General features: G+C 37.2%; 1 protein-coding gene across 4 annotated transcripts in view; it reads left to right on the forward strand.

Annotated features, from left to right (window-relative positions):
* Positions 1 to 23,772, forward strand: part of LOC135201402 (beta-mannosidase-like) — an 82,260-nt gene that overhangs the window by 14,977 nt on the left and 43,511 nt on the right. Inside the window, exons 1-2 of one of the 4 annotated variants that reach the window (XM_064230288.1) lie at positions 3,821 to 3,913; positions 21,327 to 21,450. In XM_064230288.1, coding sequence (XP_064086358.1) covers positions 3,836 to 3,913; positions 21,327 to 21,450 — 202 coding nt within the window. In that variant the 5' untranslated portion in view covers positions 3,821 to 3,835. Of the gene's footprint in view, positions 1 to 3,820; positions 3,914 to 10,792; positions 10,951 to 21,320; positions 21,451 to 23,772 lie in introns of those variants that run through there. The other 3 variants (XM_064230290.1, XM_064230289.1, XM_064230293.1) reach the window with 3 other exon arrangements.

The following is a 23,772-nucleotide window of genomic DNA, read 5'->3' on the forward strand; positions in this document are numbered from 1 at the left end:
ACTGTGGTAAAGAGTACAAGTACAAGTTACAACTGTAAAGCTTATAAGTCTATTTTGGACCCTGGCAATATTTCTGCTTCTGTACTAAACGATGGCTGCCGTTCCTCTCTGGCTTCTTCTGTCTTTCTCAATTCAGCCACCCACTGTTCGAATTCGGCACCACCTTCTTAGGCGGTGTAGGATCTGGTTCTCCGCCCAACTGGATTCTTGATTCGTGGAGTGGTGTTTCCTTATCTTGTCCCCATCCCCTTTTAGGTGGGGTTAACATGTTAATTCCTCCTTTTCCAGGCGGAGTCAATAATTTAACATGTTAATACCTCCGCCTGGAGGCGGAGCTGCATTCTTGCTAGAAGCTGAGTAAGTTTGGTGCGAGGTCACAGGTCAAAGATTTTATGACGGTCTTTAAGATTTTGATTGCGATGGTGTTATAGTTCAACTTCCTGTGACTAAGGTTTTGTTGATCAAATTCTGCCTCACACACCAAAGCTCAGTTCTCTCTCTCTCTTCCTCTTTCTCGTTATTTTCACTGTACATACTCTGTTTATTCTCTCTCCTTCTCTTTCTCTCTTTCTCATTATTTTCACTTTACTTTGATTATTACATCTCTCTCTCTCTGTTTTTACGCTACCCTATCTACTATTACTTCTTATAGCTATCATTACATTTCGAAGACTGTACAAAATAAATAATTTAAATTACAAGAAGACTATAAATTTAAAATTTGAAAATCAAAGTTGCACAATGATTACAAATTTAAAATATTAAAAGGGACAACTAAAAGGGCAACTTAAAAAAAAAAGAAAAAAACAAATTACAAGAGTTAAGCAGAGCTGGACCAACCTATTCAGTGGCAATGGGCAATGTTAAGACTGGAGAGAATTAAAAATCCAAGACTAAGAGAGGTACAGTACAGTGTGCCAGCAGAGGTTCGGCTGTTCAAAAAGGGGACGAGGCCTTTAATCATTATCGATTCAAAAATTGTCAATTCACGGCTGTTGGAAGGTCACCCTAAAACTAAAAAGTCCTTATTTTCAATAGAAGTTTTACACATTCTGGAATTATTTCAAATATTAGAAAACTCTGGGCTTTGTTATATTGCGACCTGTTCTATCGCTCACTCCACGACGAGAGTATATGCGTACCTTCAGAAGCCTCCTGGTGGATCCAATCATGGAACTGTTTATAGTTCCATGGATCCAATATAGGTTCCTAAATTACATTTAGGACACGTACTGCTATATACACACCCGGAGGACATACAAAGGCATAAACGATCTTTGAACTTAAATAATGACCCAATGTTAACAGGATTAATAATTATCAAGTGAACTTTAATAGCTTCAAACTTGCTTTGGATGTGTTGAGAAAAAGTCTTTCCCAAAAGTATCATTAAATAAAAAAGGAAATTAGTATAAAATTCAATTTAGGAACAGTACATATATCATAATCTGCTTACACATTATCAAATACTGCAAATATTTTACTCTAGTTTCCACAGCTTAGTTTCATCAATTAAATGTGTTGAAATTATCCATGAATTTTGATACAGTGTTCATTTGAGTCATGAAATGACGAACCTTGAGATAAGGGATCCTGTGTAGGTGTGAGAAACGTGTAAGTGAGACCAGCAATGTGCCCAGAATGACATGACAACTCTTACTGATAAAGCAGTTTGTTGCCGTTGATTTGGCGGCCAAGCCATTGTTGCCAGATAATTTTTCAAAAAAATCTGCCTTGGAAAATCTGTTGAGATCTCAAGTTATGAAACAAACTTACAAAGATCTGCAAGAACTATAAAGAACATTCATTTTGAACAAAATAAAGATAATTCAGGGCATTTCTCAAGTTGCTTCAAATAACAAGCAAAAAATGCGCCGAGGTTTCTTCAGCGCAATCAAGTTTTTTGTATGGTGTATAATGTTGAATGAGCCGCAATCCATGAAAGTTTCAACAACGGCCTTGTCCTGTAGCGTTGCCAAACGCAAGATCATGACTAATTTTAACCTTAAATTAAATAAAAAAGCTCTGAGGGCGGACAGAAAAAATGCGGACGGAGAGACTAAGCCATCTCAATAGTTTTCTTTCACAGAAAACTAAAAATTCAAAGCGTATACTTGCTTTACTTTGCTAAAAGCATTCAAAACAAAGCATGTTACGGGTAATTCCTGCGGACTACAAATTAAGAGAATTAAAAAGGTACTTTGCTAACATGAACGTTGTCCAAATGAAATAAATGTTTTCAGAAGACAATTATAATTTCTACATTTCTTGGCTGCCATATTTGCTGCTTTCAGACTTCCTTGCTCTTTAATAAATCTTTTGTTATGAGCAAAGTGAAAGCATTTTTTATTTTTTATCATTTGCTTTTGTATGGAGCACACCTGTGTTTCATTAGATAACCTGTTCCTTATTTTAGCTTTCAGGCTATTTTCAGTACAAAAATTCTATCAGGTGCAGCAGTTGAGTTTGATAAACATTACAAACTTTGCATCAAGTTGAATAAATTTGGAAACATTAATGGATTGCCCATTTGATGCTACTTTACTCCAAACTAATTCTGCCGCCACATAAGGGTTAACATCATGTCTTTCAAGAGAATTGCTAAGCATCTTCCACTCTGTCATTACGTTGAGCATCATGGGTAGTGCATTGGCAAAAGAAGACGCCAGAAGAATTAAGGATGGCAATTCAGTGTTTCTCAACCTTTTGCTGGTGGTGGCCCCTTTCAATTCAATGCAAGTTTTTGTGGACCCTCCATGCCAACTTTGAGTTCTCACCCCCACCCCCACAGCCGCCCCTCACCTTAATACGCCTAGGGAAGTAGGTATATATTAATGGTTCTAGTTTGAATAGTACCATGTACTCAAAACACTAATTTCAGGCATAAATAAAAAAACAATATTAATTGGAAAAATATTTTATTTGAATACTTATTTATTTACAAAAAGAATACAAAACAAGAAATACACGTAGGTACAATTGGCTCTATCTTGAAAGGTTTCAGTGGGATCCCTGTGACTGGTGCAGGGCTGCCAACTTGTCAATGTTTGGCTTGAAAGCTGTCAGAGAGAGACGTAAATCGCCCCTTTTTTTCCATATCATTATGCAACTGCTTCAGATGGTCAACATACACTGCGAGGTCATCACCAAGCAGCTCGGTGGATATAACTGCTAAGGAAGGAAACTGTGCAATCTCCCGTCTTCCAAGGTTCAACCAGAACAGCTTGAGTTTCCCTTTAAATGCAGTAATTGCCTCCTTGCAGGAAAACAGGGTGGAGTCATTTCCTTGAAGCTCTTTGTTCAGAACATTTAGCTTTTCAAATATGTCCGACAGGTAGAAGATGTCACTCTTTGCATCAACAAGTTTCTGTCCAAGTTCTGTCGCACTTAAGAAAGAGATAACTGTCCCAAACTCCCAAAGTGCAACAAAACGATACAGGCAATTACCCTTAGAGAGCCATCTGACTTCAGTGTGCAACACAAGTCGTTCAAATTCTTCATTGTTCTTTTCACATAATAGCTGAAAGAGGTGATCTTGCAGTGCACTCTTTTTTTATCAAGTTGACAGCCTTGATAACATGCCCAAGTGCTTCACATGCAGACGTCATCCTAAGTTTTTTGGCAACCAGGTGCTGCCGGTGAACAACACAGTACACACAAACGACATTAGGAACAGCTTTTTTTAAGTAAGCACCGAGTCCCCGATACCTTCCAGTCATAGCAGCAGCGCCATCTGTTGCACAAGCCACAATGTTCTTGAGTGGAGTGTTGTTCTCAAAACAGACCTCAAGTTTTTTGAAGACGGATTCACCTTTAGTGTCAGTCGTTAATTTCAATGCGAAAAGCATTTCTTGACATATTTCATCAACATCAAGAAACCTCACAGATGCCATCAGAAGAGCAGAATTATCAGGTAAAGTTGCTTTGTCGAGTTAAAGCGAGAAATCATTCACCTGCAGTTTTGAGACTAATTGGTTTTCAACATCAGCCGCCATCTCATCAATAAGGAAGGCGTGATACTGAGGAGTTGCTCAGAGGAATAACACTATACTCTGTTTTTTTCCATCTGTCCATCCGCCTGTGGTGTTTGTGTATGGTAACACTGCGTCTTGGGCTTTAGATAGTTACATTCAACAATTATAATAATATCCTATTTCAAATATTAACGGTGTAATTAGCACACAGTAATTTATTAAAACACTTTTCAGTTGCAAATGTACACCCAGATATCCTTTTAATTGCCTAAAACTTACACATAGCGTAATTATTCAAAGCCCGGGACACAGTGTTACCATGCGAAAACACCACAGGCGGATGGACAGATGGAAAAAAACAGAGTATAGTTACCTCTTGTGGAATCTGATGCCTGACTGTTGAAAGCACTACAGCCACTGCCGGCATGATCAGAGATTCACCGATAGTATGAGGCTTACCTGCTTTTGCAATCAAATTTGCTATCTTGTAAGAAGCCAACATTCATCTATCTACTTTTGCCACTTTTTGGGTAAACATATGATTCACTTTCATCCTTCCTTGGAACTCATCACATAATTTTTTTTGAAGAAATCTAGCGGCTTGTCTTTCTTGTCTTTATGTGCAGTCTCCAGATGCTTTTTCAGTTTGCAGGGACGCATACTTTCATTTGAGAGTGAGTTCATGCATAGCAGGTACATAGGCATGGTAGTATTTTGTGGGGACTCAATGAATCCATAAGCAAGATATTCGACAGAATACTGTCTGCATTTTTCTTAGCTGCACTGGTCATGCTTATCTGAAATAAAAAACAAAAACAAAACCCATTAAAACTCAGTACCGCTATTATTGTCTGGGAAATCATTGCCCTCCATATATTCAAACAAGCAAATAAAAAAGCAAAAGTTATCAGCCATAAAAGATACTCTCACCCCTCCCTCCATAACAAATAAAATAAATAAATAAATAAAATTCATGACATTTCCATATTATTTTTCCCATAAATAAATAAAGGTAATTGGGTAATTGCAAGCATAAAAGCCTAATCCAGCCATTCTCAACCTTTCATTAACCCCATCGGCTTGATGTTTATCTCCATCTAACCTTTTCTAAACAGAAAATTATAAAAACCTGTGTACGAGTATGTGTGTGTGTGTGTGTACTGTACAATCCTTTCACAAACTTCTTTGGTTGAACTTAAATGAAGTCTCCTCCTCGCAAAGACGGATCTATTATTGAAGAAGAGTCAATGTAACGGTGTACCGGTTGTAACGGACTGTAACCCATATTCCGTTGCTATTGAAATTGTTTATAAACATCCTAATGGTGGTCGTTCGGAAGTTTACTAGTCAGCATAATCTCTCTCTCTCTCTCTACGTAATGCGATAGTACATTACTTAGAGAGAGAGAGAGAGAGAGAGACTTAATGGTTTTTGCCAAGGGTCATAGTTCAGCCTTTTACCACTCTACCACAATCGTTTACTGCTTAAAAATTTAATTGACAACGAGAGAGAGAGAGAGAGAGAGGAGAGAATATTGAATATTTCATTGTCTGCAAAAATTACCGGGTTTATTGAATCGAATGATGTTTAAAGTAAACTCAAGCATGGTAAACAGAATATTCCAAGCATAATAATGATTAATTTCAAAATATTACACATTTATATATATTGTGGGTCCTAAATTTTCTGTGGGTCCCCCATTTTTCAAATTTGGCCTTGTGGCCCCTGAAAAATCTCATGGCCCCCAAAGGGGGCCATATGGCCCACGTTGAGAAACGTGGATTTTCTAGAACATTTGGACTATCTGCCTGCAATGAATCAATTGCATATTTCCTAACATACCTGAGGTCTTACATAGGCTTTTCTAATAACAAGGTTTTTCGGTAGTTGCACTACCGGTGGGATAGGTGAGGGGGTACCCTCACCAGCCCCCATCGCTGAGTCGGCGTAACCACTTGCCTTATAGCCCAGGTAATCGAATGGGCAGTTTATGTGAAGACCTCAGGGTTGTTTGTTAAGTAAAATACAAATTTCTTTTAAAACTTGTCATTTGTTCCTACACGAATACAAACCATCGGTCTTTACATAAGGAGACTAACTAATTTGTGGGAGAATGAGTAACCTTCCTAGCCGACTGGAGCAAAGGAGTCAGTGCTATGCCTCTGATCAGAGAACAAAAGTGTGCTCGACTGTCAGACTTCCAGGCTTTTCAAGTAAAGCTGCTATCACACTAGTCATTTCTTGCTCGCGGTTTTGGCCAGCATCGAGCTGATGCTCATGAGTAAAAGTGTTGTATCGTCATACTAGGACCTTGTGGTTTCGAGGAGCAGTAGGAAAAAGTAAACAAAGCTGAACAGCTGATATCATCATGGCGTCCAGAAATTGTCGGACTGTTGCAAGATGTGCTGCATTGATGTGTTTTCTCGGAATCTTACGTGAATGCAAGAGTAACAAAAAACGTTTGTGGGTTCGAGAGTGGCTCAGGAGAAGAGAAGCCAAAGGTATGAGAGTACGTCCTATCATCAGCAGCCATCTTGTTTGTTTACACTACGCTGTCGCTCGCGGTTCGTGGCTCGCTGCTTCCTGTCCAGTTGGGAAGCAAAAATCTCGAGCTAAAAGCTCCTGGTTTTCCATTTTCGGCAGCAATGGCTCGCTGCTGGAGAAAAAAAGGCCTAGTGTGAGGCCACCTTAATAGGTTTGAAAGCAACATTACAAAAAGCTTTGAAGAACATTGTGTCGGAGTCAATAAAGGTAAGATAAGAAATAGATTAGTTTTACTGCCGTATAATATTAGAAAAGTCTTGGTTTTGCAATATCGCTCACTCCATGATGAGAGTCTGCGTACCTTCAGAAGCCTCCTGGTGGATCCAATCATGGAACTGTTTATAGTTCCGTGGATCCAATATAGGTTCCTAAATTACATTTAGGACACATACTGCTATATACACACCTGGAGGACATACAGAGGGTAGGATTTGCTTCTATCATATCATAATGAAAAAATAGAAAGTCTGATCATTCCCTTGCATCTGTGTCTGTCCACCGCGAGAGGAAGGTATGAGAAGAAGAATGGAGAAAGAAGGGAGGCCAGTCATGCTCACACTTTCGCTACCGCACATCTTAGAACAGATGCTTCCAGTCCCACTAGGAGAACTGTATGAGCTACTCAACTTGAGTAGCCACCACAGGACCCAAGGAAAAAGTGTCTGGGGTCATATGAGCAATGTCCATCAGGTAGAAGGAGGTGGACGTTGTGTGACACGACTACTCTCGTGCTATTAGCATCTCACTGATTCTTCTTGAACGCGAGGGAGAACGCAATGCCACAACTTCGTAAGCTCTGGGCCGGAATGTAATTGAGTCCTCCTCGTTTGACGTTGTGTATGCCCGCTTGAAGGTTTCACGAAGCCAGAGAGATATTGTGTTCTTGGACACCTCTTTCTGGGTCTTGCCAGTGATAACAAAATTCGTCGACACTCGGGCCTGAGTTGCGAGTCCTTTTAAGATAGCGCTGCAGCACTCTAGCTGGACATAGTAGCATCTCTTCTTGATCATTATTTACAAAGTCCTCTAGGGAGGGGCTTGAAAAGGACTCGAATCTGGACCGCCGGATTCTGAGTCTTTGCCACGAATTTTGGGATAAATTCTAGCGAAACAGATCCCCATCCCCTTGAGTTTTTAACATTATAAGAGCGTGAAATTTGCCTACTCTCTTTGCCGATGTCAGGGGAAGCAGAAATAGTCTTGGCCGACTCTCGTAGAGGCTCGTCAGGTGCACGAGTCAAGCTTCGAAGGGCTAGTAGTCACATCCCACTCAGGGGGCATGAGTTCCCTGGGAGGGCAGGACTTTTTCAAAGTTTCTCATCAGTATAGAGATCTCCCAAGAGGAAGAGAGATCTACGTCCTTTAGGCATAGGACCGAGCACATAGTGGCGCTGTAACCCTTAATTGCTGAGACAGAGATCCTTCTTTCGGCGAAGGAAGACTAGAAAGTCTGCTGCTACCTGGTGAACAGTAGCTCCGACCGGAGACACCCCTTTCACGACACCAACTACAGAAGGTGGCGTATTTCCTTTGGTAGACATCCGCAGAGGACTTCCGAAGATATCCGGACATCTCCGATGCTGTCTGGCGAGAAAGGCCTCTGGCTCGTTGGAGACGTGAAATGTTATTAGGCTACCACTGTTCCCTGAGGAACACCTTTATATGACGCTTACCAAAATTATATGAAAGGCTAGAAATGGGCAAAAAAAAAAAAAAAATATATATATATTTTTTCTATTTCTTCCATTTGCCATATTTTATTTCACCTGCAAATACTTTTTTTTATCGTATTTGTCAGATCGTTTAAAACATTGCGTTTTCCTGACATGCACAATAATAGGACCCAAGATCACCTAACGAATGCGGGAACAGAGGATATCGATCTTATTTCCTCAAGCAAAAAAGCGCTGTCTACTTGTTAAAAATTCCTCCGTCTAACAAACCTTGTTTCGTATGTGTATGATTTAGGCATGGGATGGGCCCTGGGCAGTCAGTCGTTCGCTGCTTTTACCTTATTGTTTATGGGTTATTCAGTTTGGAGATTCTGTGGCGACGTTATACCAGTAAATGTAATGTTTATAAATTAAAATGAATAATGTCGCTACTAAATTGGCGATGAAAAGGTATAAAGTTATAATCATGCGGACAGTTTTCTTTTCATAGATATTAGGTTTATTATCAAACCTACATTTTGTTGAAAAGAGTATATTGTGAAAAGGTGAAATATTGGTGCATTATACTGCGTTACAGTATAGCTATCAATTTAGGCATGGGAATTTTTGCTTTAAGAGCTGTGCAATGTAAAAGACTGAATTTAAGGAGTGAGTGATATTTGACCTTTATTGAATGCATATGACCCCGTAATAGCAAGAGAAAGTACTGTTAAAAAGTTAAGTTCCTTTCGTTACTTTATTTACCACAGCTTATGCAAGATTCTGAATATGATCAATGTAATGATGAGTTAGTCAAGATCACTATTATTATTATTATTATTTTTTTCTTTTCTTTTAGGAGAAGATAAGTGAGCCAAAAAAACCTCACTAAGTTTTGGTGTTCAGTAATGAAAATGCAATGTGATGGTACTACACATATGTTCTTTAAAAACTCCTAATTCATCTTGGATTTGTTAGTCCTGCTTCAGTGGTGTACATTTTCTCCCATATCAAATTAACAGAAACTTATTAAGAAGAACCAGCTAGATACAAAGCAACTAAATGGGCTTTAATTAGTCAAGGGAAAATGGAGGGTATATTCACTGCCACGAATGGGAGCTTACTGACTTGAGATTCACTCGGCTCAAGCTGCTTTCTGGTCGATCAATTAACATTTCAGTACGTCAAACTATTTGTTCACTATTTTTCCTTATTTCCCTAACTTCAGAAACTTTGGAAATCGTATAACAAATTGAATTATTGTATAATGCAAATAACTTGTCGTTTTGTCATTTTAAGTTACATTTTTCATCACGTCAGTTTTATTTATGATGAAGAACTATTGGAAATGTTTAGATATCAGGTTGCAATGACGCTAACTGGCATTCCAAGATTTTTGTGGTGGTGGTGTTGTGGGGCGGGGAGGGGGGGGGGGGGGGCGGCCAAAGAAAATGACGCAAAATTAATGTACCAATTGTGTAACTAATAAAATAAACTATTCTCGAATGTATGTATATATCCATGTTAATGAAGGAAAATAATAGTACTATTAGTAATTAGTACACTCGTATTTAAAATTTATAAAGCTCAGTTACAATTCATTTTCAACCCTTACTATATATATATATATATATATATATATATATATATATATATATATATACCAAATGCTGTTATGTGATTTTCTTCACAGGCTTATATTCAACACCAGCCTTATTTCTATGATCAAGTTTTAATTTTCAATTATGGTATAACATTTTTTCTCATGTAAATATATAAAAATATTACATAATATCACCAATAACACAAAAGACTTATGACTTCCAAAATCTCGTCAAATTTTCAGCCTATCCACATTCCCTCTTTTTCATTAAGTTGGATTGAAATATCATGAACAATCATGTCGGGTGTCAAAAACCTATAACTATATCCATCCATTTCCCATCTCTATAAAAGTTGTGAAGGTAACAAGATCCAAAATTAGATATATAGCAGCGAAGTTGTAATTGCTGAAGACATGATCGCCCATCTGCTGTTGACCACCAAATGGTTAAAATTTAGCTACAAAGGGAATTTCAACTTGGGGTCGGGGGACCAATATCCATTCAGGGTGTCCGTGGTCCTACCCCCTTAGCAACGCCACTGTACATGTTGTTGTCAGATGATTAAAATCAGTAAAATTGACTGACACCACCTGTTTCATTTATCACTATAGGCTAAGTAGTACAGGTTACAATCAGCAGTGTTTAGTAGACTATTTCAATTCAGTGTTAACATTGTTTATGTTCATTAATACACTTTTTGTGGTGATTTATTAAAATCTTTTCACAACTCACTAATAATAATAATAATAATAATAATAATAATAATAATAATAATAATAATAATAATAATAATAATAATATAAAGAGGAATAATACACGGAAAAAGCGCGACGTGGAAGAAATGTTCTCCATTGCCAGACGAATGATGAAACCCTTTAAGTATATATGCAAGTATACAAATATACTGTAAGTGGCAGAATTGTCGTAATTAAACTAATTTAAAATACTAGATACATTTTTAATTTTGATTTTTTTTAGTTTTTTTTTATATCATTTGGGATACTTCTTTACTTATCCCACTGGTAACACTGGCTGTGTCACTATAAGTGTTTGCTAAAAAGCCAGGCAGCACACAGGAGAGGACAGAAGCACGATTATTACGATATTGCTTAGTATGCCAATACACTGATGGTTAGCGATCGTCCGTACATCTGTCACCCTTGGACTTCGCAGCAGGTATGTTTACATTCAACCCAAATCTCGAGTGGAGTATATGTTTTGCTGGTGATGAAGCGACCCGAAATAAGGCAACCTTAATTAATCTGTGATTCTGATGAAAGCAACATTATGAAGAACAATGATCAGGTTGTCTCGAATTGTATGTAGGCTACACGCGAGTCGTCATTCGTTCAACCCTGTTTACCAAACTTACAGTGTGTCTCACAGTTTATTACTATTGCTTATAACAACATTTATGGCCTCATGCAAAACACTGACACAAACAAGACCAAGCACTGACATGAACAGTAGAGTAAAGACGTTTGCCGATGCTAGTTACGAAAAATAAATTATCGCACGTTTATTAAGAAATGTATTTCTGTTGTCGATATGTTAAAAACTTGTGCGTTCTCTGTGATGAATTCCGAAAATGAAAAATAAATTTTATTCATCATTCTGGCAACTGTGAAGAACATTGTATGAAAGTATACTACAATATATTTAAGTTGCAGGTTGTGATTGTTTCATAAGAAACTAATAAAGAGGAAAGGTTCAGGAATATACGAAATCTCGCCGTTACCTCATTGAAATTTTACCCCGTTTTGTATAAATGAATATAAATATAAAGTCTGCTTGCATTTTTTTTAACTCGGCTTTGTTAATATAAAAAAAATGTATCCGAATTATCCTTCATTTAGCAACTAATTACAGTGAGGTTGTTAGTACCTATAATTAATTCACAGCACCCCAGTGGCGGAACTAGGTCATTATGGGCCCTGGTGCAAAATATATGAGTGGGCCTTTATCATGAAAAGCAAAATTAATTGTCATTACATGATTTACCAGTAACTAATGCTCATAATTCAAAACACTTATTCATATTTATATGATTTACGGGTATGTGTATATACCTGTATATATGCATCTGTATTGTGTATATATATATATATATATATATATTATATATATATATATATATATATATATATACTATATATTATATATTTGTGTGTACGTGTCTGAAATCGTTAAAAACTTACCAAAATATTAAAAGTCACGTTGTCATCATGATCATGATCATCATCTTTAAGATTTTATGATTATTATTATTATTATTATTATTATTATTATTATTATTATTATTATTATATCATAACTTACTCTGATCTATACTATAGTATCATCTTTATTACAACTATTATTAGTATTGTTATCATTATTGTTATTTTTGTTATTATTATTATTATTATTATTATTATTATTATTATTATTATTATTATTATTATTATTATTATATTATTAGTGATGAGCTGATTCAATAAAGTTTTGAATATGCCTTTTCCGTGTTATTCTGAAGTCCCGTGAAACCGTTATGAGTGATACTGTGTGTGTGTGTGTGTAACAAAACAAGTCAACCTCCAAAGACGTTACAAGTTGGCGTGGCTTGGGCAGTTCAGAAGAGTGCCACGCATCTCTATATCCCTTCTTGATTGGCCCTTGTGTCTAAGGAGCCAGAATAACCAATCAGCTTCTTGCATAACGACGCCATCTGAAAGGGGACATTTGAAACAGGCCGCACCAGCGGTCAGATCAGTTCGTTAGCAGATCCCATATACTGGACAGACTAGGGCGAGAGAGACGAGTACCCAGTGCCCAGTGCCCGCAGTCCCGTCGCCATCGGCCGTCACACCATGAGTGTCAGTAACGGTCTAACCTGCCGTCCGGTTGTGCACTAGCATAGTTAACGTACTAGTTACAGTTAAAGGCCACCTGTGTAGCTAAGAAGAATACACCTGTGTTGAACGTTTCATCGATTATTATTTTTGCATGTCCTCCATTGCATGCACGTAAGCTTATCTCTCTCCTGTTTTTTCCTTCATATCCCGAACCCACAACTGACCGAGATCAGGTCACTAATAATAATAACAAATATAACAATAATGATAACAATACTAATAATAGTTGTAATAATGATGATACTATTGTATAGATCAGAATGAAAACACTACTACTATTACTGTGATCATCATTATCATCATTCATATTTTCATTATTTCTATTACCTAAACATATTTACAAATATATTACCAAATCAAGCAACTAAGACATTATGATGGGGCCAGATGGGCCCCCAATCACAGTGGGCCCTGCCCCTGGGGCATTGCACCTCCTGCACCCCCAGTAGTTTTGCCACTTCAGCACCCGTACAGTTGGGTTCATGCCCAGACCCATATTAGGCCTGCCACTAACGTTCAGCTATGCCAGCACAGTTATAACTGCACAGTCGGATTGTGCAGGCAAATCTTCGCCACTAAAGCCCGCCACTAACGTTCTGCTATGCCTGCACAGTTATAACTGTGCAGTCGGACTGTGCAGGCAAATCTTGGCCACTTACAGGCCGTTTCCTCAGTTCTCCGTAGGAGCCATGACGTCAACACACGATGCTCTGGCTGTAATAGTCTAGGAGCCTGGTAGGGTCACGTATGCACTAAGATGTACCCTAAATTTGACTTCAGATCTTGTTTAAGGGTTGTTTGGACATGGAAAAAAAACTTGGTAACATGTTCCACAACTGGCCTATTTTCCGCCATTTTGAAATCCAAGATGGCTGCTTGACAAATATGATAAAATCAATAAATAACCAGAACATACTCAATATGCATGTCATTTCAAAGGTATTGAGTAGGAAAATACATAATAGGATGATTTGAGTATTATCACATCTATCTTTTTTTTGAATGTCTATGAATATGTATACAGGATTGCAAAGGAGCTTCAACTTTTGCAGCCAGAAAAGTTTAGCAATATATTTCTAGGCCTTGGTGGTCTTCATGTGGCCAAGTATAATATCTTGCATTGGCAAGTATCTTGAAGACAGTGGTGTGGAACATGTGTTCACAGAGAATGAAATATTTGGCCCAAAGATAGTCCAGAATATTTTAATGGGCAGCCGTTATTCGTGCGCTCTAAGAGGATTATCTCTAATTGCCGAAGTTATGCATCAAAATCTCACCAAACTCTTTTCAGAAATAGCACTGCTACAACTTTATTGTAATGGAAAAAATTCAAGAGAGTCTCAGAGTATCCTTGGAAAATGTAAAAAACTCCAGTGTGACATAAAACCCACGTTTGATAAATTTGTTGTAAAAGGAGAAGATCAAAGTGATATCTTTAAATATTGGAGTACATTTCCAACCTACCTGTTCCCTCTGCTAAGAGACCTCACTCGTTCACATAGGGAAGGAAACTGGGAATTACATTTGTCAGCTGTTCAAGACCTTTGAAATCATATGCATATTGAATATATTCTGGTCATTTATTGACTCTTATCATTTTTGTCAGGCGGCCATCTTGGATTTCAAAATGGCGGAAAATAGGCCAGTTGTGGAACATGTGACTAAGTTTTTTTATGTCCAAACAACCCTTAAACGAGATCTGAAGTCAAATTTAGGGTACATCTTAGTGCATACGGGACCCTTCCAGGCTCCATGACTATAATTGGCTTGCTGACATCATAAAGCAATTCATAAACGCCAAGACGTCCAGTGAAAGAGTGGTAAAAAAATCGAATGAAATACTGTGTATTTGTTAAGAGTTTAAATTTGACCTCACCGACTTTCATAATGTTTATGGAATATTTTATGAATGAAGGAAGAGTTCCATGGAATGAAAATTAAGTTCGTAATAGTTTGCTTTCTTTTCAAAGTTGACACATATAGGCCTAATATTTTGTCTATTTCATTATGAGGTTTAATACTAATTTGTTTTCGTTTAAAGACTGACTTTCTTATGACGTGTTACAATGAATGAAAACCCTTAGTTTACTACTGTCTTCCTGTGTTTCATTAGTGTGTTGTTTAGTCTAATTTCATTTTAAAACGAACTTCTATGGGATGTAAGCAATGGAAAACATGCATAGTCCAATATTGTTGATTTTGTTTCGTCAGAAAGTAAAATATCATTTTGTTCTCATTTTAAAAACGAATTGCATACATGGTGGATAACCATGAATAGACGCATGTAGGCCCATTCTTGTTTTTACATTATTTTGTTATAACAAATATTTATTCTCATTGGAAAGCTGTCTTGCACATATGGTTTATAATCACGAATAAACATACACTGGTTTAATCTGTTAATATAGCCTTTGGACTTTACTCGCCAAAGCAGTCTCCTTCATATAGGTTTCAATGAAATCCACAAGACATTCAGAAATGATGCTGCCACGTCAGCCTTCATTATACACTATTATTTTTGGTGGAAAAATGGCAAAATTATAAATTCTGACTTCCATATCAATTATTAAAAACATGTAAATCCAATATATCATCAATTTAAGTATACACTTTTCAATATAATCATAACCAGCTCAATGTTCTTGATTGGTACTACATGTTACCTGTCCGCGGACGGACCGAGGCAAAAAAGTTGCCTCCACCACATAACGTTGCAATGCACCTGCGCAGCCGTTTGGCCTGAGATTCATCATTGACATGAATTATTTGCCCAGACGCATGCGCAGGCCAGAAAAACTGTGCAGGTCGTCCACACTAACATTCAGTTATAACTGCACAGTCCAACCGTGCAATTATACACCTCAGTTTTACCTGAACATCGTCTAGCCAATAACTTAAGGATTATGATGGTAATATGAATTATGCACTTCAATAAACTTACTGCTAAAATATGTATAGTGAAATAAATATGAAATTTTTAATATAACGAAATATATGCTTTCATTCCTTACATTACATCGCAGTACATTCATCATTTATCGTTTTGTGTTACATAAAATATCGTAGCTTAACTGTCATGGATGACAATGCTACCCAAAAAAATTATTGGTAGGGCTACTAATAAGAAAATAATAAGCAAAAGATTAAGAATATTAAAATGAGCGGTAATGCGTGCAGACAATAGCTCCCCTTGGGCAACCAGCCATCTCTTTACAGTCCTTAATTCTAGAGAATCTCTTGCTTTCGCTTGTTATTTTGGGCTGTACTTGAGTGACACTTATGTGTATGTCAAATCTTGTATTCTAGTTCAATAAATGAGCATAGGATTATGTAATGACTGGTCTGTGACCACCCAAAAAAGGAGGTAACTTCTCGATATGGGTACGGGCAGCTGCGCATGATAGTGTGGTAAAGCTCTATCAGGGCCTCGATATGGAAAATAGTTCATATGAGTGATTATAGACTATATACATAGAAAAGTATGGTATATTTATGTAATTTATTTTTTTTGGGGGGCGTCCTTACAATATTAGTAGTGTAGCAAATTGTATATTGTAAAAAGATAGAATTAAACTGTTCAACTTACAGTAATCTATGCATCTGATTCCTTTCATAGTGATTTGATTAACAAATACAAAATGAAACTATCAAGCAACAAATTTTGTGGTATATATCTTCTGTGACTAATTTTAATAGCAACAATTAGATATTTGGTGACAGATACGTAATCATCATGCAAATGAATATCTAATACACAGACGAAGCCAGAAAGCCGAAAGATAAAATGGACGAACTTATTGGTGGGAACTCGCTCGACATCTCTACGCGATGACAACGGTTACCCTGTTGGCTGGGGAGAGGCTATTGTCTGCACACATCCCCAACCCCTTTAATATTCTTAATCTTTTGCTTGTTATTTCCATATTAATAGTCCTACCTATAATTTCACTAAATGTATTTTAGCATTAAGTTTACTGAGATACATAATTTGTATATCATTATAATCCTTAAATCACTGGCTAGATGACGTACCTCTCCTGATTGGCTAGTGATTAGCCAGTCACAGGGCTGGAAACTGGCCAGTTTCTCCCAAAGCCTCAGGGAGACAGCCTCTCCCCTCCAACCTCTCCTGACAACTATGTCTTTCAAAAGTTATGACTTTCATTACACCTCAGTTTTATGCAAAGAAAGGTAGTGTTTCCCAATTTCATCACTAAACATCGTCAAGCCAATGATTTAAGGATTATGATATGTGAATTATGTACTTCAGTAAACTTAGTAAAATATATTCTTTCAAACCTTACATATGCACACACACATATACTATATATCGCTTAATGATAAATAAAATTGCCAAGACCAGGAAGAACAATCTGTATTATACCAGCTTTCGAGGTATAAAACCACATTATCAGGCTGAAAAATTGACAAAGATGAGTAATCCCTGAAATTACAATAAAATTAGTTGTCTTACTAAAATCTTCAGTAAATCTGCTAACAAAACACAAAATGAACAAGAAATACAAACTAAAAAAATAATCATATATAATTATGGAAAAAAACTAAAACAGACACAAAACATAAAAATCAGGTGAAATATAAACAAACTACCACACCCAAAGTAAAAGGTCCAGTCTGTTTTGATGGTAAATTATATAATTGAATAAATAGATGGAGTTGCTGTGGGTGGGAAATTCCCTTGGACCTGTATATGCAGATTGCTTCATGAATCATGGGTTATTGTGAAAAGATTTGGATGTCTGAATGCCCTAGTGCTTTTAAACCCTTGTATCATAGCAGGAATGTGGATGACACTTTCCTTTTGTTTAAGGAATGATCACACGTTGATTTATTTTGATATTTTAAGTCTCGTCACCCTAACATTTCTCTTACTTGTGAGACAGAACAGGGTAATACGTTGTCAATTTTAGAAGTTCGGGTAAACAGAAACAGACAAATTTGAGACCTCTGTCTATAGGAAAAGTATTTTTACTGGCTTGGGATTGAATTACATTAGTTTTTCACCAAAGTTGTATAAACTTAATTCAATACATATTATGATAAATAGAGCTCATAATGTTTGTTGTGAGTTTTATTTCATCAAGACATGCTGAAGAGACTTGTTGAAAAATGTGCAAAAGCTGTTGTTTTAGTTATTGTTACATAATGTGTGGGAAGAAGGCCTCTCTTGTGATAGTGGCCTTTTAATTTTATAACACTTAGTGTTATTAAAATGCCGAATCAAAGATAAGGATATAAAGTTTACTCATAAACCATAACACAATGATTTTAACTTCAGTAGTCACATCTCATAGATGTGGCTTGGTGCCACTATACAAGGGGGTAGTTATCTGAGAATGGTTCCTCATTACCATTTAACACTAAAGTAAATTTCTTCAAACTATAACATGCTGTTCTCCTGTGCCAAGGTTAGGAGTTTTCTGCATTCTTTCTTCATGCTCAGCTGCTTTCTTCTCTTTAGCCAACATGTATTGTTGCTTCAATTCTCAATAATTCTGGTATACTTTTACATTCCTAAGTAGACATTATGCAATCCTGGTCAACTCAGGCAGTCTGGAAATATTTTGAATAAAAAGATTATGTAAAACCTGCAAGGGAATTGTCCAAACAGGCCTTTAACCCTAATTAAGATTAATTAATACTTCAGTAACTCTATCAAAATAAGCTTATGCATCAAAGTGACATATATGGTGTTAATGGTTCTGGAACATTAGAAAAAATTAAAAAGTATTTTTTGCTTTGTCTTGACACTGCAATGGTGCTTGAAGAACTAAGCAAAAGAAAGTGAGACTAAATTATTCCTCGAGTTACAAATTACATATGTATATACAATTGTGGCACTTTTAACCACAACCAACCATTTATCGGGGTTTCCGTCAGTGTTAAGTTCTAGAAGCAAAAAAAAAAAAAAAAAAAAGTTATTTAGGCTGCCCTTTTATGTCATGTCGCATAGCAGATTATTTAACAGGTCAAAGTGGTGATCAGGAATACATGTAGGTCTTCTTACGATATCCTTTCACACTGACCATCAATCAGTTTGTGATCGAGGGGTAAAGGGCATCTTGGACTGACTCTGGTGGGTAGTTTGCCCATTTTTTGGAGATTGTAATGTGTTGCAGGCAGACTTAAATATTCACCTTTTGGAACTTGACAGACGGTTCTGTTGTAGAAAATGGAGGCAGATGGAGGTCGAATGCATGTGTGTTTGGTTATTCATTTGCAGATATCCTGTTTGGTTAGATTTTACTAAGGTGGTTCATCATTATGTCCTTAGGGATGAAGCCAAAACAGGGGCATTGTAAATCAGTCAATTAATGGTTTTGTTGTCAGTAGAACATGGCTGTTGTAGGTCTGCTAATCACCAGGGAAGTTATGTGGATACCCTGCTGGGTCTACCAGGCTAGTCGGGGACAAATTCTGGCTCACAAGAAGAGCGAAGAAAGAACTCGGGTGCCATGTATTGGCATTTTTTTAACTGTAGTCACAAATTGCTGGGTTTTGCACAAATACCATGTTGAGTTTATCAGGTTAGCAGAGAACAACCTTGAGCCCTTGAGGGAGACTGGCTAGAACTTAAGTGCTTTAAGTTAGTGTTTTTTTTATGTGGTGGGCATGGCTATAGTGTGTTAGTTAATTGCAAGGGAAAAAACCATGCTGGTCTACCAGTCACCCGAGGGCCACCAGACTGAAGGAAATTAACACACAGGAGCTCAGAGTGGGACTGATTTATGATCAGAAACTGACCAGGTGTGCAGACAGAAAACTAAAGATATGTAATTGACCAAGATGCAGGCAGAAAACGAAATACAGGTAAATGCATGACCATGGGGTTAGAGTGATGATTGGCTGTCAAAGCTGGCGGTGAAACTTGTGCAGCTTTATACAGTCTTATCTGGAAAACTATGATGTATGGAAATGATAATAATCTCTTACATGCACTAATTTATAATGTTTTTATATAGGCGGCACTGCGATCACCAGCGTCATCTCCCTATGTAGCATTGTTTTCGAGATTGAATTATTCATAATCATATATAGAATACCAGCTGTTAGAAGGACACAATAAGTTAACAGCTCTCCTAGGTCTGCCCCGAAGGACTAGATATTTTGACGTGGTTAGGAACCAACTGGTTACCTAGCAACAGGACCTACAGCTTATTGTGGGATCCGAACCACATTATATCGAGATATTAATTTCTGATCACCAGGAACAATTCCTCTGATTCCAAGTTGGCAGGGCGGGGAATCGAGCTCGCAACTACCGAATCGATAGGCGAGCACGTAAACCACTCGTCCAGTATAACGAACTACTCTTGTTGTTTAAATTTTTTATTTTTTATTTTCCCAGTCTTCAAGGCTGCCCTGTTTGCTTCTTATATCGAGATTATCTCTTGCCTTCTGGAGTTTCACTTATGAGAACCATTACACTTGTTTTATCACCTACTTCCCACGTGCTCTTCACTGACAACTTAATAAAAGAAATCTACACATACTGAACTGTATGCAGCTACATACTACATTCATATATATATATACATATATATATATATACATATATATATATATACATATATATACACACACATATATATATATATATATATATATATTATATATATAGTATATATATGTAATATATATAACTTTATCTACATTCACACACACACACACACACACGCACACACACATATATATATATATATATATATATATATATATAGCATATATATATCACTCTCTCTAGCCATTTAGTTTTCATTAACTCTGTTCGGCGAGATTGCTATCCTAATTTCCATCATAACCCGAGCTTTGATCAACCAATACTTGCTAATCACCAGGTAATTACTACTTCTACAGAGACAAATAATTTTCCCTTCCTCTTCTGAAGTGATGCTACACAAAACAAAACAATCAACAAATGTTTTTGTGTTTTATCTGTTCTAATTGTACTGAATGTTCTTGGGAGGACAAAGGAGTACTCCTTTCTCATTCAGAGCGCGTGTGAACTTAGTTGAGTAAATGTTGTGTTTCTCATACTGGAGCCTCAGAAGAAACGAAATCCCTTTTATCAGAGATACAGACACTGAGAAGATACGTGATGGCGACAGACGTTTTCTTTATAATTCTGGTCCTTGAATTCAGCTCTTTTGAAAAGACCTCAACATTTATGAATACTGTAATTTGTGATAATCTTCGTTTACTCAGGGGCTGGAAGACGCCTCGAGTCTATCTGAGATCTCTTTATTGTCTGCAATCGTTGTCTGACCAACATTAGTGGCCGGTTCAATCAGGACAAAGAAGTAGTTTTCAGATACGGCTTGGTTTTTATTGCTTTTTTTTTTTTAATCATTGTCAGCATCAGTATCAGGAATATAAAAAAAAATCTACTTTCCTTGAAGCTTGCGAAGCTATTTTTATTATGGCGAAACTTAAAAAACAAACAGGTAAAACTCATAGTTTGGTTTGTGTTACCATAGCATTCAATGGGGATGACGCTTCCTCTTTCTCTAGATACCTTGGTCATATTATTCATGTTGCAGTGCATCAGTATGAGAAAAGTTGGCCAGTACCTTTCGGAAATCTCAAATATCCCTCCAGACTGCATTTTTTTTTTCTTTTCTTTTCTTGGAGCTGCAGCCGGCTGTAGTCGTCAGCAGCACGATGGTGGTTTGGCGGCTCCTTTTCTCGGTTGTCGTGTGGACGACTTGCCTGGTGTCATCAAGCAGAGCTCAAGAATGGACTTTGACTAACGCTAACAAATGTAAGTATTTTGTGTAGATAAATTCCTAAATGTATCATTCTGATAACTTGCACGATAAAGCAAGCAATTAATTTTGAAGTCTCTCCGTACATGCCCTCTTTCATGTCCCTTAAGTGTTCTTTGATGAATGATAGCCCTGTAAGGACGGCATTTCGCCTAATATCCGTCCTTCCTCTGTACATACTTTTTATACCATATACTAAAATGTAGAGCATTTCACGGCCTATCCGTCGATATATATACCATGTAAAATTGTACTCTGCATGGAGATATATGTATATTTTCAGCTGCAAAGAAACACAATCTCAGCGGGGGCTCCGTCCCATTTTGTATGTGCGTGCGTGACGGACACTAAGTTTCCATCGGCACTGCTGCCTCATATACAGCCGTTTCTGTCCGATAAAGAGCTAACTACGGGCTGCTCTTGAGCAAGAGCCCGTGCTGGCATAAAGCCAGCCTAATCTCAAACAACAACAACCGATAAAGTTAGTTAGAGCTTTCTCCTTGTCTGATTCCAGTCCTCACAGCCCCAAACAGACAGAGAATTTCTTCAAATGTTCTGTTGTGCACCATTACATATCTGGTTGTAAATGGCTCAAGCAGAGCTTACTAAGTGATATAGGTTCAACAAATGTACCAAAATTGTGTAATCTCGGGTCGTTATTTCTAAGGTCATTGATGAGAATTTTCGAGAAAAGGAACTGTTATGATGTTTGTTTTTGATTGTAGATTGTCCTATTAGCTCTCCTAAACATTGTAAGACAGTGTGTGTCTTACAGTGTTTAGGACTTCATTGTTAAAATAAAATTTCAAATAACGATTCAGAAGTATAATGGGCAAACACAAGTAATAAGTTGACAAATAACCTCCATTTTTACAAAGACTCTCTGCAAGACTGTTCTTTGGGAGAAAAAGAAAACCTACTCTGCTCAATGCTTGACAAAGAATGATTCTAGTTTTAATAAGCATTACATCAGAAATGTCATGGAGTTGGTACAAAGTTTCCCAAGAATACAGTCAGATATTAATCTTTACTTTTGCAACGGATTACAGTATTTGAAGCAAAAGGCAGTGGATCACGAAGGTTGTCTAGAAAAGGTTAAGGAAGTCAATCACAATATTAAACTAAAGTTTTCAGTTATACTAAAGAAAAAGTATAGAATTTCAATACTCTGCCAGCTGGTTTGGATTGGAGAAATGCACAAGATGTAGTAAGCCAAAGGTTGGATATTTTGTCAAGTCGCTGGCAAGCGATTGTGGTGAGAATGCATAAATCAAGATCTTTCATTACAGAATGTCTGACAACATAGTGATGTAGCTGCTAAGCTCTAGGTGTGTAACAGCCTGGCCGTTGAAGCCAAGTTGGCCACTGTAATTAAGTAACAAAATTGTAAAAGTATTGTTGCACCACTAGGATGCTCCCAACTTTTCTAAAGTATATCAGGAGGTGCTGTTCTTGCAGAGGGACATATGTTTATGGAGGAGGTTGAGAGGATTCTATTTAAAATGAGTCTAACATGTCAACAGGAAGCAAACTAGTATATTCCCCCAGAAATAAGGACAAAAGGTGAGGTCTTTGTTTGTTGATCTGAAAGACAGAGTTGGAGGACCTAATTGCAGTAGAATATTCTGGCAAGCCATGGCTTGTATGAGAGCTGTACAAAGCAAGCTGCCATTTGCTTTTACCAGGTAAAGCAACAGGTGATGAGGAGGCTGCCGAGATGTTCTAGGAGATTTTTCAGCAACATATGGGGCGCTTTGGGAAGATGCCAAGAAAAGACTGCTAATGAGCAAAGTACCCTTGCATTGCTATCGACTACAGAATGATATATGAAGCCATAACCATTCTGAATCATCATTCAGAGGAACTTCAAAGAACTAAGGGGACATAATATCAAGAAACAGCTTCATGTAATCTGGACATCCAACTCAAAGGCAGACAGTTAGTCTCACAAACCACATGGCTAGGTTTCATTGGGTCTTGAACCGTGTCAGTTGGAATAATGTCCAAAACAAATTCCCCTTTTTCAACGTTACAAATGCCAAAGAAGACTGGTATGAGAAAACTGAGTGTTGCTCTTTCTTCATAGCACCACCTCTCTCATCGAGCCCAAGGACCAAGGGATTGTCTGTACTTGTAAGGTGTACTACCAGCTTAGGCCTATTAAGATCACTGTGTAGTGTTTAGGGTTAACCATTATAGGACTGTGGCAGAGTTTCAGAGGAATTTATAGTACTGTTTCCACCAGTATCATCTTAATAGTTAGTGTTACAAATCAAGATGAAGTACTTTTATGACGTGTTAATTTTTTTTATATAGTA

This window comes from Macrobrachium nipponense, chromosome 28 (genome assembly GCF_015104395.2).
Source record: "Macrobrachium nipponense isolate FS-2020 chromosome 28, ASM1510439v2, whole genome shotgun sequence".
Taxonomy (NCBI): domain Eukaryota; kingdom Metazoa; phylum Arthropoda; class Malacostraca; order Decapoda; family Palaemonidae; genus Macrobrachium; species Macrobrachium nipponense.